General features: G+C 47.3%; 1 protein-coding gene across 1 annotated transcript; it reads left to right on the plus strand.

Annotated features, from left to right (window-relative positions):
• The first annotated feature begins 7,483 nt into the window (after positions 1-7,483).
• SERPINB1 (serpin family B member 1) lies at positions 7,484-15,573 on the plus strand. The gene is made up of 4 exons (XM_024741849.1): positions 7,484-8,099; positions 11,464-11,606; positions 11,699-11,866; positions 13,987-15,573. The coding sequence occupies exons 1-4, from the start codon at positions 8,006-8,008 to the stop codon at positions 14,386-14,388; spliced, it is 807 nt and encodes a 268-aa protein (XP_024597617.1). The 5' UTR covers positions 7,484-8,005; the 3' UTR covers positions 14,389-15,573.
• The last annotated feature ends 1,761 nt before the right edge of the window (positions 15,574-17,334 follow it).

Raw genomic sequence — 17,334 nt, forward strand, 5'->3', positions numbered from 1 at the left:
GAATGCAACAAGTGCGTGGCAAGCTTGTCTCCCCTGTAACCTGTTTTATCCGACTAGAAACTTGTGAACAAAATCAAGAGGACTGTAAAATTCCAGCTACTACTGCACAGCACTCCGAACCCTGGGGGACACTCAGGAGACAGGGTCTGTCCTCACGTCTTCAGGCCACCCTGCCAGGGCTGGCCAAGCCCCTTAAGGACCAGCCTTCGCCCCAATTCCCGCACGCTGTTGTCAGGGCTGCATCTGCCACACAGCATTCCGGCTGGGGACCAGCCCCATGTATGTCACAGGAGGTCGTGGAGAGGACGTGACCACTGGTTGACCATCGAGCTGGACCCGGGCAATAGAGGCTCCTCGCTCCCTCCCGTCCTTGGGATGTACGTGTGCCCACAGTTCCTGCACTAGGAGCCTCCTCAAGGACTTGTCAACTTGACTTTGCAACTATAATTACAACAACTTACCAGGCATTTTGAGCTATGCTAATCTGGCAGATGACTTGACATTACTTCTTTTGCTTTATTGTGAAATATGATGTACAGATCATAAGGTTAATTGAACAGTTAATTATAAAGCATGCACCAAGTGACCCAGGTCAAGAAAGCAAGTCTGCCGTGCACAGGAAGCTGCCTCTGCTCCATGTGACTCCCCCTGGTCACAGCCCCTTCCTCTTGTCTCCCCACAGGTAACAAGTCTTCTAACTTGGGGAAAATTTCCTTGCTTTTCTCTGTGGTTTTACCCTTCTGCTATAATCCTCAGCAGTACAGTTTGCTTCAGGCTGATTTTGAGATTTCCATAAATGAAATAATGTTGCAACGTCGTCTTCTGAATCCGGCTTCTCTTGCTCAACGTATGTTTTGGAGCTTCATCCCTGTTGTGAATGCAGCAACAATGTGTCCATGTTTGTTACTATATAGTATTCCATTGGGTGGATATATCACGATTTATGTCCCCATTCTGCTGTCGCTGATTTTTGGGGCTCACCGAGAAAGGTGCCTCCAGCATTCCTATAAATGTCAGGAGGTAAAATGTGAATACATTTCTCTAGGAGAAGGTTGCTGGGTCAACATTCTTAAATAACTGAACTTGAATAATGATCGCCAAACTATTTTGCAAAGTAGTTTTCCCAGTTTATAATCCCCCCAGGAGTGAGAGAAGCCCAGTGGATCTACATTCTTGGCAACACTTTGAATTGCAGAATTTTAAAAGTTTTTGGCAATGTGAGTGGAAGAGATCTCATTATGTTTTAAGCTTGTAAGTTTGTATTTAACGCCTTTTTATACATTTATAAGCCATTTCGATTTCCTCTTTTAAAGTGTTTATTCAAATTGTTTGCTTGGGTTTATTTTAGTATGTTTTTCATGTGCTTTGTAAAAGTTATACACAAACATGAAAACCGTCTTTCCATTGTATGCCTTTCAGTTCTCTTTCGGTTGTGTGGCTTGTCTTTTTAACTGTCTTAATGTTGTCTTGGTAATAAAGAGAAATTATTTTTAAAGTAGTAGATTTATTAATCACTCCCTTTATAGTAAATGCTTTCTTTTTCTTCTTTAAAAACTTCTTCCCTACCCCAAACTCATGGAAAATTCTCCTACATTTTCTTCTAAAATTTATTTCATTTTATTTTTCATATTGCTTTCATAGATCTTAAATACCCTTGGCATTGATTTTTCGGTATAGTGTGAGGTAAGGAATATTTTCCTTCCTTTCTTTCTTTCCCTCTTTCTTTCTTCCTTCCTTCCTCCCTCCCTCCCTCCTTACTCATCCCTCCCTCCCACCTTCCTTCTCTCTCTCTCCTCATCTTTCTTTCTTTAATTTTTTTGCATATATTCAATTGCTGCTACGTTTTTAAAGTATTCTATCATCTCCCCACTGATGCCTTGTCACCTGTCATACGTCAAATGTCAGTACCTGCAAAGATCTGTTTCAGCCTGCCTAGCTTCACACACACGCAAGTGCATACACACACACAAACGCACACCCTTTCTTTGGAATGTTTATTGGGATTGGGATTGATTTAAAAAAGCAGAGAAAAACGATTATCATTACAATATTGAGTTCCACTCAATGAACGTGATATATTCGTTCTGTTAGATTTTTAAACATTTCTGTTAATCATGTTAATTTTTTTTTTGTATAGAGGTTTTGCATATATTTTATTAGCTATATTTCCAGGTACTTGATTCTTTTGATGCTATTTTAAGTGGTATTTTTCTTTTAATTTCATTTTCTGTTTGTTGCTAGAAATACTGGTATTTAGTCATTATCTTGCTAAACATGAGTAGTGAATCTAAGTACGGAGTTGGATAAAGCGATTAGTGCACTCATGCCAATGGTCATATAGAGAACACTGCCCGTAATGGATTTAGGATGTATCTGAATACAAGGGGTATTTACACAAATTGACCATATACTGGGTCATTAAGCAAGTGTCAAAACACTTCTCACCATTGAAGTAATATAGAGGTCATGTTCCCTAACCACAATACAATTAACCTTGAGGTCAGTAGCAGAAGGACGATTGGTTCTCAAACATCCCTTGCTGCCTGTCTGGCATTTTCTCCTTCCCGTGGATTTTACGAACCTATAGCTGTGGATCTTTGAAAAATTCATACGGCACCACCGTTGTCATTTGGCGCCTTGAACCAAGGACTGACGTGTCCCCACATGAGAGAGTAGACAGGACGCTTCTTACCTGGACTTGGGGATTTGAGTGTGGCTGGGTGTAGGAGAACAGGAAGGGCAGGGGCTCACTAGTTCCTCTGAGTCCCTTGGGCACACCCAGCACAGTTAGGGGAGTGGAGATGCTGGGTGGCAGAGGACCCCGACCAGCTTCAAGCTGACTAATCCTGGTCAGAGGGCAGGGGTGGGAGAGGAAAGACAGGAAATGATTACCGATGTTCAGTGTGTTTTCTTGCTACTTTGTACTGATTTCTGTTAAAGTTTAACATGCATGCAGCAAAGCACACAAGTTATGTGTACAACTCAGTGCATTATCCCCAAATCCATACCCCTGCGTAACCACCCGTCAAGACATGGCAGGTAGGCAGCATCCCAGAAGCCCTCCTCTGCCCAAGCCCCTCCCACTCACAACCCTTGTGTTAAAAATGAACTGGGGATTTGCTCTAATCCGGCCTCCCAAGGCAGCTGACATGGACGTGAGTGTCATGAAGGAGGTTTATAGGCACAGATCTCCAGCGACAGGAGGCACACGATGACACGCCACATTGCGTGGGACCTGGGAAGCACCCAGGTGGGCCAGCAAGCAGAGGAGGAGAGGGCAGAGGTGGCAGGGACCTTACTGGGCCTTTATTTGGGCTCTTGCAGGAAGGGACAGGCAAGACACGGTAGGTGCACTAGGTAAGCTTGGGACTGGACTGGATAGTTTGGGTCATTTTGGTGGGCTCGGGCTGCGCGGGTGGGCTCTAGCTGCCTGGTGCTGGGGTGGGTTAGGGCCGGTGGGACTTTGATGAAGGGGAGAATTGAGAGTGAGGGCACTGAGCTGCTTGGTTTGTGTGTCAAGGTGCGCTTGCAGCGGAGTCGTTCCCCATCTCTGGGAACCCGCCGGCCCTGGGCCCACAGTCTCTCCAGGATCAAGGCCCCAGATGCCACGCATCAAGGACAATGTAGTCAGCGCAATCCGCCTTCCTCCCAAGGGTCCCCTTCTCTCCTGACCTCTAACCCCACGGGCTGGTTCTGCGCTTCTGAACTCTGTGTAACCAGAAGCACACAGCTCACACCGCTGCGTGCGCGTTTTCCTTTCACGGTGCGCTTGGAGATGCAGCCAAGTTGTTGTGCGTTGCCTCGGTTTGTTCATTTCTGCTGTTGTACGCTGTTCTGTTGTGCGACTTCTCCATTCTTCTGCTTGGACCTGACTCAAATCCCGCTGTGATGAACATGCTCTCGCATGTCTCTGGGCGCCCGCCCTCACGTGCATTCATTCTGTTGGGTTTGTCCCAGGGGACGAAATCGCTGATCTAGCCAGGGTACCACACCTTCGAGCTGAGCAGATACGTCCAACATTGCCCACACGGGCCGTGCCATCCTGCCTTTCCGAGAATCTCTGTGTGACCTCGGTCAGGGGCCGTTTACACTCTGAAGCCGCAAGAGCGCACAGAGTGGTTACTCTGCCAAGACCTTGCACAGCACGTGGATTGATGGATGATTGGTGTATAAAGTCCCTTCTGTCCGAACCTTGTGCAGTACATGTATTGACTTAGGAAGTGGTTTCATTTCATATTTGACTCAGGTTACTAACTCCAGGTGAGTACAAATACAAAATGTCAGGAGAAGAAAAGAAAATTCAGAACCCGTGTTTCCTTGGTTTACGTGTCTGGGATTTTAATTTTACAGCGCAGCCTCTTTCTCTCGGCTTCCTCACACAGACCTCTTGCTAGAAGCTGATGAGGGGTCTCTAGCTCTCTGAGACATGGTGGAGACGTTAGCGGTTTTATCAAACCACTCAACTTAACTATGAGTGGCTTTCAATAAATGTTAGTTTCTTTATTCCAATCAGCTGTAAAGCACTCTACAATCTTAGTTATTAAGATATAGTTTAAAAAATCTATAGAGAGTATTTTTATCTTTCATTACTGGGTCTTCTCTGGCCGTTATAAGCAAATTCTCAGAGTCAAAAAGATCTACAAACCCATTTACACTGTATTATCCATACTAATTTAAAAATAGGATTTTTCCTTTGTCCCCTTTTCATGTTGAGATTTGCAGGAAAGCACGGGAGAAGTTTCAAGAATGCAGAATTATTACATACCCTCAAGTACTATCAATTTTGGTGACATTACATACGCAGGCATTTAAAGGCGGGGAGAAAAGACCTCAGAGAAACAGCTACTGCTTTTCTTCTTCAACGATAGTCATTCTACTTTAACATTATGTATAGGGGAAAAACTGGTCAGTTTACATTTTAGTATAATGGGTGAGAAATACTTTATTCGCACGGATGGGCGTTCTCATGGTGTGCCTCGGGAATGTGAGTTGACCCAGCCTGCTGGGCTCATCGCTTGCCAGGGGAGTCTTGGGGCTGGACTCATGGCTTCCTGAGGGACAGAGACATCAAGGATGCTGTTTGGAACTGATTCTGTTTTATCTCACCCTAGAGGCCCCTCCTCACACACACACCCCCAGCCCCCAGTAACCCGGAGTTTGGAGTGTTTGGATAAGATTCCAAAGAGGCTGGTTTGCCCTCTAAGAGGTGGCACCTTGTCATCTCAGTCATTCACACCTTAGTAGGAAATAGCCCATCAGGTCCTTTATGGAGAGCTGAGTTTGCCTGGAACTCAGAGAGCTGCTGAGGCCCCAGGAGCGCGCTGCATGGAGCCCCGCTGGCCCGCCCTGTGCCCCGCCCAGCCGCAGCCCCGACTCCTAGGCAGTGCATCATCCTGGGGCAGGGCCGCCCCGCCTTCCGGGGACACTCCCTTCTGCCTATAAGGGCCGCGCTCTGCGCTCTCCGCAGAGCTCGCACCTCGCCCAGACAGCCCAGCAGCGGGTAAGGCCGGGCAGGGATCTGGGCCGGGCGGGAGAGGCTCCGATCCGCGAGCACCCCTCGGGGTCCCGCGTCCGGTGGTCACCCCGCCCCGCCGTGCGCCCCGCGGGGTCCCCAAGTCCGGTGGTCACCCCGACCCGCCCCGCCGTGCGCCCCGCGGGGTCCCCGCGTCCGATGGTCACCCCGCCCCGCCGTGCGCCTCGCGGGGTCCCTGAGTCCGGTGGTTACCGCCATCTGCCCTGCTCCCCACCCGGGGTCCATATCGCCACCTGCCCTGCGCCCCACCCGGGGTCCCCGGCTCCGCGTCCCGGGAGACCAAAACGGGCGGCCTGCGGCAGACAGAGGTCGCTCCCTGGGGCCTGAAGGCAGAAGCCACAGCCTAAGCCAGAGTCCAGAATGTTTCTCTCTCTGTGACGGTTTCCAGGCAGCCCCGGCGCAATGCCCTGCTCCCCACCCGGGGTCCCCGGCTCCGCGTCCCAGGAGCTAGGCCGGGAGGCTTGCGGCGGACGGAGGTCGCTCCCTGGGCCTTAAGGCGGAAGCGGAAGCAGAAGCCAGAGTCCAGAATGTTTCTCTCTCTGTGACGGTTTCCAGGCAGCCCCGGCGCAGCGGCTTCTCCCTTCTGCGGCTGGAGGCAGGGAAGGGAGGCCAGTGCGATCCTAGAGATTATTTATCAGCAACAGTAATAATTCAACTTAGGACTTACACGCTGGGCAGCCAGCACGACTGTTCCTCTTCCTCGATCGTATGTGGGCTGAGAGGCGAGGTCAGGTGGGGAGAGTGCTTGGCTGAGCTGAGCGCAAGGCCAGGTGCTTCACCTGCAGCTCCTCCGTGCCCGCGGGAGTGACAGGGGATACTTGTCACCTTCTCCTTGTCCGGCTGCCCTACCTGACCCCGGGGCCTGTGTTGGCTTCCCACTCTCAGATCCTTCACCAGCTGTGAGACTGGGGACCTCTCTGAACACCAGCAAGGGAATCTCAAATACGACGATACTTCTGTCTCTTTTGCGGGAATTTGCTTTAATGAGTAGCAGGTAGCTATGATTTTCTAATAGAAACATTCTTTTTCAGGTAAAAGTGGGCAGTGGATTCACGGCTCAAACGAATCAGAGACTTGAACGGAGGGTAGGAAGTGTGCGCTCCCACGTGTGGTAGGGAAGGGCCCAGATGCACCTGTCTGCACGGCCAGGGCCCTTTAGGACACGGAGTCCTGATCCCATGTCACTGCTGAATCCTTGGCCAGTCGCCCCAAGCTCCCACAGTTGTGCACATGGAGTGTTCTTGCCTTCCGCTTGAGAGAGAGACAGAGAGAGACAGAGAGGGAGAGAGAACCCTGTAGTTCCTTGCAGGGTATTTCAGGGTGGCTGGCGTGAGTTGAGGAGGAGATGGGGAAGTGGCGTTGCCGATTGGCTGGTGTGGCAGGGGGCAGCTCAGGGCTCTGCTCTGTGTTGCAGCCTCACCATGGAGCAGTTGAGCGCGGCAAACACCCGCTTCGCCTTGGACCTGTTCTGCGCCCTGAACAAGAGCGATCCTGCCGGCAACATCTTCATCTCCCCCTTCAGCATTTCATCAGCGCTGGCCATGGTCTTTCTGGGGGCCAGGGGCAATACCGCAGCGCAGATGTCCAAGGTGAGCAGAAACTAGCTCTCCCAGCTGGTGCCTACCACACAGACCGTACCAGAAAGTTGTGCCTTTGAGCTCCTGCAGCGCGTTTGTAGAAGTCTGTATTTCGGTGTTCAGCATTGTGTGTTATATTATACATTATACTTCATGAAGTCAGACTTTCAGAAAAAGCCCCAGGAAAAATCTACTGGGATGCAGGCTGCCATTCATGACCCAGTCTTTACTGAGCACCTGGGATGTGCCAGGCTCTGTTTTTTGTGGGACTGAGGACAGAGCAAGTTTTATGAACATTCAGCAAAATCATCCAGAATGAAAACACGACAGACAGTTTTCCCAGAAATGGATGTGATTTCATTTTCTAGTCTCCACAGTGAAAAGACTGACCCTGGCTGTTTTGATAAAGCAAGAGTGAGTTCCATAATTCACTTTCAAGTACAATCAGTATTTGCTTGTTTATGAAAATGTTAGTCAAGGGATAGAAAAGAATTGGTAAAGTTTGTTTTATTTTATTTGGGCTGTGCCGCGTGGCATGTGGGATCTTAGTTCCCTGACCAGGGATTGAACCCCTGCCCCCTGCAGTGGAAGCACGGAGTCTTAACCACGGGAGTGCCAGGGAAGTCCCCAGGAATTGGTAAATTTTATACAGCACTGAAACTACTCAACTGTACACTTAAAAGTGCTTCAGGTCGTCAATGGAATGCTGTGTGTTTTTCACTATAGTAAAAAAAGTAGAAGGGTTAGAACTTTTTTTGTTACAATGAAATATGCCTTTTGGGACAATTTCTGTTGCTTTTAAGGATTTTAGAAAACCATTTCTGTATGGAGTAGGAGTTACTCACATTTCCTTTATTTTTTTCTTAAACAGGAGTTCTTAGCTTCAACTCAGAAAATGTACGGTGCTGAACTGGCCAGTGTGGATTTTCTGCAGGCCACTGAAGACGCAAGGAAGACCATAAACGAGTGGGTCAAAGGGCAGACGGAAGGTGAGCGAGGGCAGCCCTGGTCATACACACTGATGCTTCCTTTCCTCCCCCTGCCTGCCCCTTGCAGGTGACTCCCTCTCCCCTTCCCTAGCCCCTCAGCCTGACCCTGGGGTCCACCTTGCACTGCCCAACTGCCCAGGGCCAGACAGCTTTCTTTCTTCCTTCCTTCCTTTCTTTCTTCTTTCGTTCTTCTTTCCTTCCTTCCTTCCTTTCCTTTCTTTCTCTTTCTTTCTTTCCGTCCTTCCTTCCTTTTTAAATAAATTTATTTATTTTATATATTTATTTTTGGCTGCGTTGGGTCTTCGTTGCTGTGCGCAGGCTTTCTCTACTTGAGGTGAGTGAGGGCTACTCTTCGTTGCGGTGCGTGGGCTTCTCATTGCGGTGGCTTCTCTTGTTGCAGAGCACGGGCTCTAGGTGCGCCGGCTCAGTAGTTGTGGCACACGGGCTAACAGAAGTCAGCTTTAAGTTTTATGAACATTCAGCAAAATCATCCAGAATGAAAACACGACAGACAGTTTTCCCAGAAATGGATGTGATTTCATTTTCTAGTCTCCACAGTGAAAAGATTGACCCTGGCTGTTTTGCTAAAGCAAGAGTGAATTCCATAATTCACTTTCAAGCACAATTAGTATTTCCTTGTTTATGAAAATGTTAGTCAAGGGGTAGAAAAGAATTGGTAAATTTTGTTTTATTTTATTTGGGCTGTGCCGCGTGGCATGTGGGATCTTAGTTCCCTGACCAGGGATTGAACCCCTGCCCCCTGCAGTGGAAGCACAGAGTCTTAACCACGGGAGTGCCAGGGAAGTCCCCAGGAATTGGTAAATTTTATACAGCACTGAAACTACTCAACTGTACACTTAAAAGTGCTTCAGGTCGTCAATGGAATGCTGTGTGTTTTTCACTATAGTAAAAAAAGTAGAAGGGTTAGAACTTTTTTTGTTACAATGAAATATGCCTTTTGGGACAATTTCTGTTGCTTTTAAGGATTTTAGAAAACCATTTCTGTATGGAGTAGGAGTTAGTCACATTTCCTTTTTTTCCCCCTTAAACAGGAGTTCTTAGCTTCAACTCAGAAAATGTACGGTGCTGAACTGGTCAGTGTGGATTTTCTGCAGGCCACTGAAGACGCAAGGAAGACCATAAACGAGTGGGTCAAAGGGCAGACGGAAGGTGAGCGAGGGCAGCCCTGGTCATACACACTGATGCTTCCTTTCCTCCCCCTGCCTGCCCCTTGCAGGTGACTCCCTCTCCCCTTCCCTAGCCCCTCAGCCTGACCCTGGGGTCCACCTTGCACTGACCAGGGCCCGACAGCTTGCCTTCTTTCTTTCTCTCTTTCTCTCTTTCCTTCCTTCCTCCCGTCCTTCCTTCCTTCCTTCCTTCCTTTCTTCTTTCCTTCCTTCCTTCCTTCCTTTTTAAATAAATTTGTTTATTTTATATATTTATTTTTGGCTGCGTTGGGCCTTCGTTGCTGCGCGCAGGCTTTCTCCAGTTGAGGTGAGCGGGGGCTACTCTTCGTTGCGGTGCGTGGGCTTCTCATTGCGGTGGCTTCTCTTGTTGCAGAGCACGGGATGCCCTGGTCGTACACACTGATGCTTCCTTTCGTCCACCCGCCTGCCCCTTGCAGGTGACTCCCTCTCCCCTTCCCTAGCCCCTCAGCCTGACCCTGGGGTCCACCTTGCACTGCCCAACTGCCCAGGGCCAGACAGCTTTCTTTCTTCCTTCCTTCCTTTCTTTCTTCTTTCGTTCTTCTTTCCTTCCTTCCTTCCTTTCCTTTCTTTCTCTTTCTTTCTTTCCGTCCTTCCTTCCTTTTTAAATAAATTTATTTATTTTATATATTTATTTTTGGCTGCGTTGGGTCTTCGTTGCTGTGCGCAGGCTTTCTCTACTTGAGGTGAGTGAGGGCTACTCTTCGTTGCGGTGCGTGGGCTTCTCATTGCGGTGGCTTCTCTTGTTGCAGAGCACGGGCTCTAGGTGCGCCGGCTCAGTAGTTGTGGCACACGGGCTTAGTTGCTCCGTGGCATGTGGGATCTTCCTGGACCAGGGCTCGAACCCTTAGTCCCCTGCATTGGCAGGCGGATTTTAACCACTGCAGCAAGGGGTGATGTCCCCAGACAGCTTTCAAATGTAGGAATTCCTCAAAGTGGAAATGTAAACATGACTTAACTGAACATGCTAAATGTTTTCTACCCATAAGTTCCCCAAACTACATTTTAAAATGAAAACTAACATTGAACGGAGACTAAAAGAGATGAAACTCTTGTGAATCAATATTTACAAGCTGCTGTGGTCATAAATACTTTTTGCCAACATCTTGTCTAAGAAACCAGGGTCGGGAGGTGGGGCTGAGTCTCCTCAGGCTGTTTTTCTGGTTTGTGTTTCTGTCGTAGTCACGGAATGGTTGAGGCACCCACAGGACACCTGTGTTCCTTCCATCAGGGACTGTCACGGCCATGCCACATCATGAGTGGGGCCTGTGTTTCAGGGGAGGAACTGTCCTACCTTTTGGATATTTGTTAAAAGCTTTCCTGTGACAGTTAGGCATCTAACTTGGAAGAGTTGAAGAAGGGAGTTATTTATTAGTGACAAAACATTTTGGTTAAGATATTGTTCTTTTCCTGAAAAAGAATGGCCAGTCACAAAATGAGGCCACTACTTATCCCACGTTCCAGAAAGGAAGAGTTTTCCTGGTTTTAGCCTTTAAACAATTGACTTGTTTTGAAGCATCGGCCCTTTGGGAGCAGATTGTGTCTCCCTGATCTGCCCCTCGAGTTAGTCTATTTAAAGTAGAAGCACCCTAGGAGGCTTGGCTAACTTAGTACCATGTTAAAGGAAATTAAATAGAAGGAAGCATTTGAGTGGCATTTCATTGCTAATCAAAAACATCATGAGTGGGGCCTGTGTTTCAGGACAGGAACTGTCCTACCTTTTGGATATTTGTTAAAAGCTTTCCTGTGACAGTTAGGCATCTAACTTGGAAGAGTTGAAGAAGGGAGTTATTTATTAGTGACAAAACATTTTGGTTAAGATATTGTTCTTTTCCTGAAAAAGAATGGCCAGTCACAAAATGAGGCCACTACTTATCCCACGTTCCAGAAAGGAAGAGTTTTCCTGGTTTTAGCCTTTAAACAATTGACTTGTTTTGAAGCATCGACCCTTTGGGGGCAGATTGTGTCCCCCTGATCTGCCCGTCGAGTTGGTCTATTTAAAGTAGAAGCACCCCAGGGAGCTTGGCTAACTTAGTACCATGTTAAAGGAAATTGAATAGAAGGAAGCATTTGAGTGGCATTTCATTGCTAATCAAAGGTCAGTTCAAATGTGGAATTCTGATAGGTGGATTTTTAAAAAGCTAACTTTGTCTTTTTAGGGAAAATTCCAGAGCTGTTGGCCTCAGGTGGGGTTGATAGCTCGACTAAGCTGGTGCTGGTGAATGCCATCTATTTCAAAGGAAACTGGCAGGAGAAATTCATGATGGAGGCCACAAAAGATGCAGTTTTCAGACTGAATAAGGTGAGGGCAGGTGACCGTCTAGATGACTGTGCGCTCTAAATCCACGCTGACAACAATGTTACAATGTTAGTGACTGTGTTTTAATTGTTCAGAAAGACACAAAACTAGTGAAAATGATGCATCAGAAGAAGAAGTTTCGGCTTGGCTACATCGAGGACCTTAAGTGCCGGGTGCTGGAACTGCCCTACCAGGGTGAGAATCTCAGCATGGTCATCCTGCTGCCGGATGACATCCAGGACGAGTCCACGGGGCTGAGGAAGGTGCGCCTCCCCACCTCCGCGCGTGATGCGCGGACCGTGTGTGTGTGTGTGTGTGTGTGTGTGTCTGGGTGTGTGTCTGTGTCGGGCGTAAGTGCTTGTTCTTTGTTTAGTGAGGTGACCTGGTGTTCCTTCCCAGTTTCCCGTCACTCCTTTGTAAAGTAGCCCATCCGCATGTACCAGTGCGAAGCTCCACCTTTATTTATTTATGTTTATAGAGACTTATTATTGAGGTATAATGACATGTAACATTATGTTAGTTTCAGGAGTACAACATAATGATTCTATAACTGCATATAATGTGAAAGGGTTACCATAATAGGTCTAGTTAACATCCATCACCACACAGTTATAATTTTTTTTCTTGAGATGAGAACTTTTTTTTCCTGTGCATATAATTTTATTTTATTTATTTTTTTATTCTACGTTGTTTAACATCTTTACTGCAGTATAATTGCTTAATTGTTGTGTTAGTTGCTGCTGTATAACAAAGTGAACCAGCTGTTCATATACGTATATCCCCATATCCCCTCCCTCTTGTGTCTCCCTTCCACCCTCCCTATCCCAGCCCTCTACGTGGTCACAAAGCACCGAGCTGATCTCCCTGTGCTATGCGGCTGCTTCCCACTAGCTATGTAGTTTACCTTTGGTAGCGTATATGGCACGCCGCCAAATGCCACTCTCTCACTTCATCCCAGCTTACCCTTCCCCCTCCCTGTATCCTCAAGTCCGTTCTCTAGTAGGTCTGCATCTTTATTCCTGCCCTGCCCCAAGGTTCATCAGTACCGCTTTTTTAGATTCCATACATATGCCTTAGCATACGGTATTTGTGTTTCGCTCTCTGACTTACTTCACTCTGTATGACAGACTCTAGGTCCATCCACCTCATTACAGATAACTCAGTTTCGTTCCTTTTTATGGAAGCCCCACATTTAAATGTTCAGCTACTATCGGTGCACAACGTGGCGGGAACATCAAGGTACACACCGAGTGTAACTCTGGCCAGTGGCAGCTTGTGGAGACTCCCTTAGATGAGCTTTAGAGGAACGTGCCATAAATGGGGACTGTTTCATTAAAACAATTTTTTAAAATTAAAAACCCTCGACCATCATCGTTTCGCCATGTGCTGTAAAATCTGGTCATTCTCATCCCAGTTCACGTAGATTGTGCATTAAATGTCCAATTGCTACATGACAGGAAAAGATCCATGTGACCTGTTAGTCTGAGAGATAAGCCCACTGCCTAACCTGAACTTTGTCTGCGGTTTCTCTTATTGTAATTTAAAGGCAATGGTATCTCTTGCCAGGGCCAGGAAGAGGCAAAACTGTGAAGAGTAAGGTTTTTCTTCAGTGTCTCTGGCCCGTTGTGTGCTTTTCCCGTCCCCCATCCCTGACCAAACTTGCTGTTGGATGGCGTTTAATATTAGCCATTTGCAGCTCTAGAGCATAAGTGAAAACCACTGTGTTCCTTCTTTCAATTGTATCTCCATATTTGTCCGTTCCTGATTATCAAAAAGAACGTCTGGAATTACCAGCATCAGTAGAAAAGTGGAATGTGCGTGTGTCCCAGTGCGGTAGCAGTAATAATAGAATGACAGTGGCTGACCTTACACAGCACTTGTATAGGGTGACTCATTCAGCACCCACAGTGCTCCAGGTATGTGCTACTCTTATCCCATTTTAGATGAGGAACTAGGTCCATTTCTGTTTACCAATGAGCTACATCTATCAGAGATAACTTCAGCTGTGTGACGTTCCCAGATAAACAGTGATCACTGGGGTTCAGAATAAACAGAATGAAATAAATGGAAGAAAGCTTTAAAATATCCTCTTGCATCACTCGACCAATTAGGGCAATTTTAGCCGAGATGACCCGTGACCCAGTGTGGCAGGGCCTGGTAAGTCCTGGGTGGATGGGCCCTTGGTGGCTGGGAACGCAGCTCTGTTCATTATCTCCAATAGCCAGAAAGAAATGAAATCCTCCAGATGGAATCTGTGTTGGAACAAAACATGAAGGAAGCTAGGGAGCAGCTGACATGACGGGCCCGTTCATTCAAACAATGCTTCATTAACTTCCTTCTATGAAATGATTTCAGCTCTTCTTTTTGCCCATTCCGAATCCAGATTGAGCAACAGCTGACTTTGGAAAAGCTGCGTGAGTGGACCAGACCCGAGAATCTGGACCTCCTTGAGGTCAATGTCCAGTTGCCCCGGTTTAAGCTGGAGGAGAGCTACGAGCTCAGCTCTCTGCTGGCCTCCCTGGGTGTGCAGGAGCTCTTCAGTAGCCAGGCTGACCTGTCCGGCCTATCAGGAGCCAGAGGCCTCTCTGTATCGAAGGTGGTCCACAAGTCCTTTGTGGAGGTGAACGAGGAGGGCACAGAGGCCGCGGCTGCCACCTCTGTCGCCGTCAGCTACTGCATGCTGTTGACAGAGGAGTATTTCACCGCCGACCACCCATTCATCTTCTTCATTCGGCACAATCCCTCCACTAACATCCTGTTCCTCGGTAGACTTTCCTCCCCATAGAGACCAGAAATACAAGGTCAAGCTTGGAGCATTTTACCTGCCCTTTCAGTGGTGACCATTTTCATAGATCTTTACCAGTATAACTACTATCCAAAAATGAATCTTTAATCTCCTTTGTAAGCTCAGTTCTTTTGGCTGGTTACACCCATTAACTTGGCATGGGTATCTGTTCTTTTTTTTTTTATTCTGCGGTGTGCGGGTCTCTCACTGCTGTGGCCTCTCCCGTGGCGGAGCACAGGCTCCGGATGCGCAGGCTCAGCGGCCTTGGCTCACGGGCCCAGCCGCTCTGCGGTATGTAGGATCTTCCCATACCGGGGCACCAACCTGCGTCCCTTGCATCGGCAGGCGGACCCCCAACCACTGCGCCACCAGGGAAGCTCTCTTCTTTTTTTATGCTAAAAATATCAGTGATTCCTTTTGAATGCATCAAGTTAAAAAAGGAAAGAAAAAATCAGATGTGTAGATTCTTGACAACGTAGAAATCTATGCAGTTGCTATACTTTCCTGAGAGCCGGGGGGAACACGGTCACTCTGTCATCTGTTTTATAGATAGATCTTTGGAAGCCGTAATATAGAGATACCCTGATTGTTGAAGGGAGGCTTAAAAACAGATATTCAATTGAAATACCGCAGAGCGCAGCAATTAAGGGTCTGCGTTATGAAGACAGACTTGCCTTGGCAATGTCTCTGAGCCTGTGTTCTGCAGGATTTGTATCCCATTACAGCCCTCCAGGTTTCAAACTATCAAACAGCCACCTGGTGATAACCTAACCCCTCCTTTTTTTCTGTTCTCCCTTTTCCTCCCTGATGTGAGTTGGTGTGGGAGTACAAGGAATCAAGCAGTAGGTGTCGCACCATGAAAGATGCCAAGAAATGACAAAAAGAAAAATGTCGCGGGAGATACTATTAAGCAAAGAGGTGGCGCAGAGATCTCATTGTTAACCGGCTTCTGCCGTGTTTTCTGATAAAGGCTCTTGACGTCCGTAGTATGGTACAGGTTTTTACGGTAATGGGGCGGCTTTATGCAACACTGTGGTGGGAGATGGGGTGAGGATGCACTCTGATTAATATAACCCTTTGTTAATGCACTCCGTGGAAGGGGGCGTGAAATGCTGCACCTCTGTGCTCCCATAAAGCTGGTGGCCTGGTTAATAAAGTTTCCTAAGACTCTGCAAACCAGACTGACCTCAGTCGTCTTCTTGTTTCTCCCTGATCTCGGACAAGCCAAGACTGCAAAAGGGGGGGTTCTTGGCCTGACCAACAATCACGTCTGTCCTGATAGGCAGTGACTCCACAGCACAAAACAGAATTTCAGCAAATCTCATGTTGGCGAGCATTTCTTCCTTCTTTTTTCCTTAAGATACTTACTAGCACCTGCCATATCCCAGGTCGTTTTAGCTACAGGGACAACAAGAAAAGCCACAGTCACTGCCTTCTGCTACGCTTTTTCTGTTGTTGTTTGTTTTGTTTGCGGTACGCGGGCCTCTTACCGCTGTGGCCTCTCCCGTGGCGGAGCACAGGCTCCGGACGCGCAGGCTCAGCGGCCGTGGCTCACGGGCCCAGCTGCTCCTTGGCATGTGGGATCGTCCCAGACCGGGGCACGAACCCGTGTCCCCTGCATCGGCAGGCGGACTCTCAACCACTGCGCCACCAGGGAAGCCCTCCTCATCCTAAAATCTACTCAGTGATTTAGACTAAATTGTGTTAATCGAGTTACATGGGCTCCAAGCCAATCTGCTCAGTCCTCCTTCTTGTATTTGAGGGAACAGGCCCATGGACTACCAGTCAGTTGTTGAAATCAGAAAAACTAGTAAATTCAAGAGCAGAGACTAGATCCAATTCTTTCTTTCTTTCTTTTTTTTGGCCTCCCTGCATGCGGCACGTGGAATCTTGGCTCTCCAACCAGGGATTGAACCTGGGCCCTCAGCCGTGAGAGTGCGGAGGCCAAACCACTGGGCCACCAGGGAAGTCCCCCAGTTCATATTTTACGTGGAAAACGTCTGCTTCTCATAATGGTGAACTAGGTAACTCAAACCTCTTAAGACCAACTGAAAAAGCAACCAAACAAAATTAGCATCAGCCCATAGGAGGAAGGTTGACATGATCATGACAAATTACTGGGCCAAGATCCAGGAGAAACGGGTGCAGTTGGAAATCACTTTTGCCCCATGTGCATTTCCCAATCCAAAAGAGATAAATGAGGTGTGAAGCAGGGATTCTGGCAATGTTCTAGTCTAGGCAGGCTGAGTTTGGACCTGTCAGGAGCAGGGGCCCCGTTATACTTCCTGTGCTTTTGTTTGACACCCTACAGGTATGAGTGAACCGTCTCGGAATGCAGCCCTGCTATAAGTTGTCGGACAGCCTGGAAAATTCCAGCCCCTAGAATTGGATTACATTCATCCTGGTTTGCTAAAACCCAGAGGCATATGGCAGAAGCAAACAAAAATCATCTCCGGGGAAAGATTACCCATAAACCTCGAATTATTTTTTATAATCAGCTTTTCTTATACAACACCCAGCATACAATCAAAGATAACTGAATGGGTGAAGAGCCATGACAATGTATATTAAAACCAGCAAAAAAAGATAAAAAGCAAAAAAACAGTCCCCCCCCCCAAAAAAAACCCCAGATAATAGAAACAGAAGTACTGGGGGCTCCAAATATTAGAATCATCACACACAAATTATAAAACAACACGTTTTTCTATGATCAAGATGACAAAAGACAAGGTTAGACATTTCAGCAGAAAACTGGAAACCTAAAAGAGACACTGCCATCTTTGAATAAAAATGAAATAGAAATCCCAGGGCTCAAATATACAGTAATGAATGAAGAACTAAATAGATAAGATTTATTAGCAAATTAGATGTAGCAAAAGAGAGAAACTGAATTGTCATGGTCAGGAGAAATCATAATTTCTTCCGGAAAGAAAAAATAAATAAAAT

The sequence above is a fragment of the Neophocaena asiaeorientalis genome, unplaced genomic scaffold, assembly GCF_003031525.2.
Source record: "Neophocaena asiaeorientalis asiaeorientalis breed wild unplaced genomic scaffold, Neophocaena_asiaeorientalis_V1.1 scaffold1644, whole genome shotgun sequence".
Classification (NCBI taxonomy): domain Eukaryota; kingdom Metazoa; phylum Chordata; class Mammalia; order Artiodactyla; family Phocoenidae; genus Neophocaena; species Neophocaena asiaeorientalis.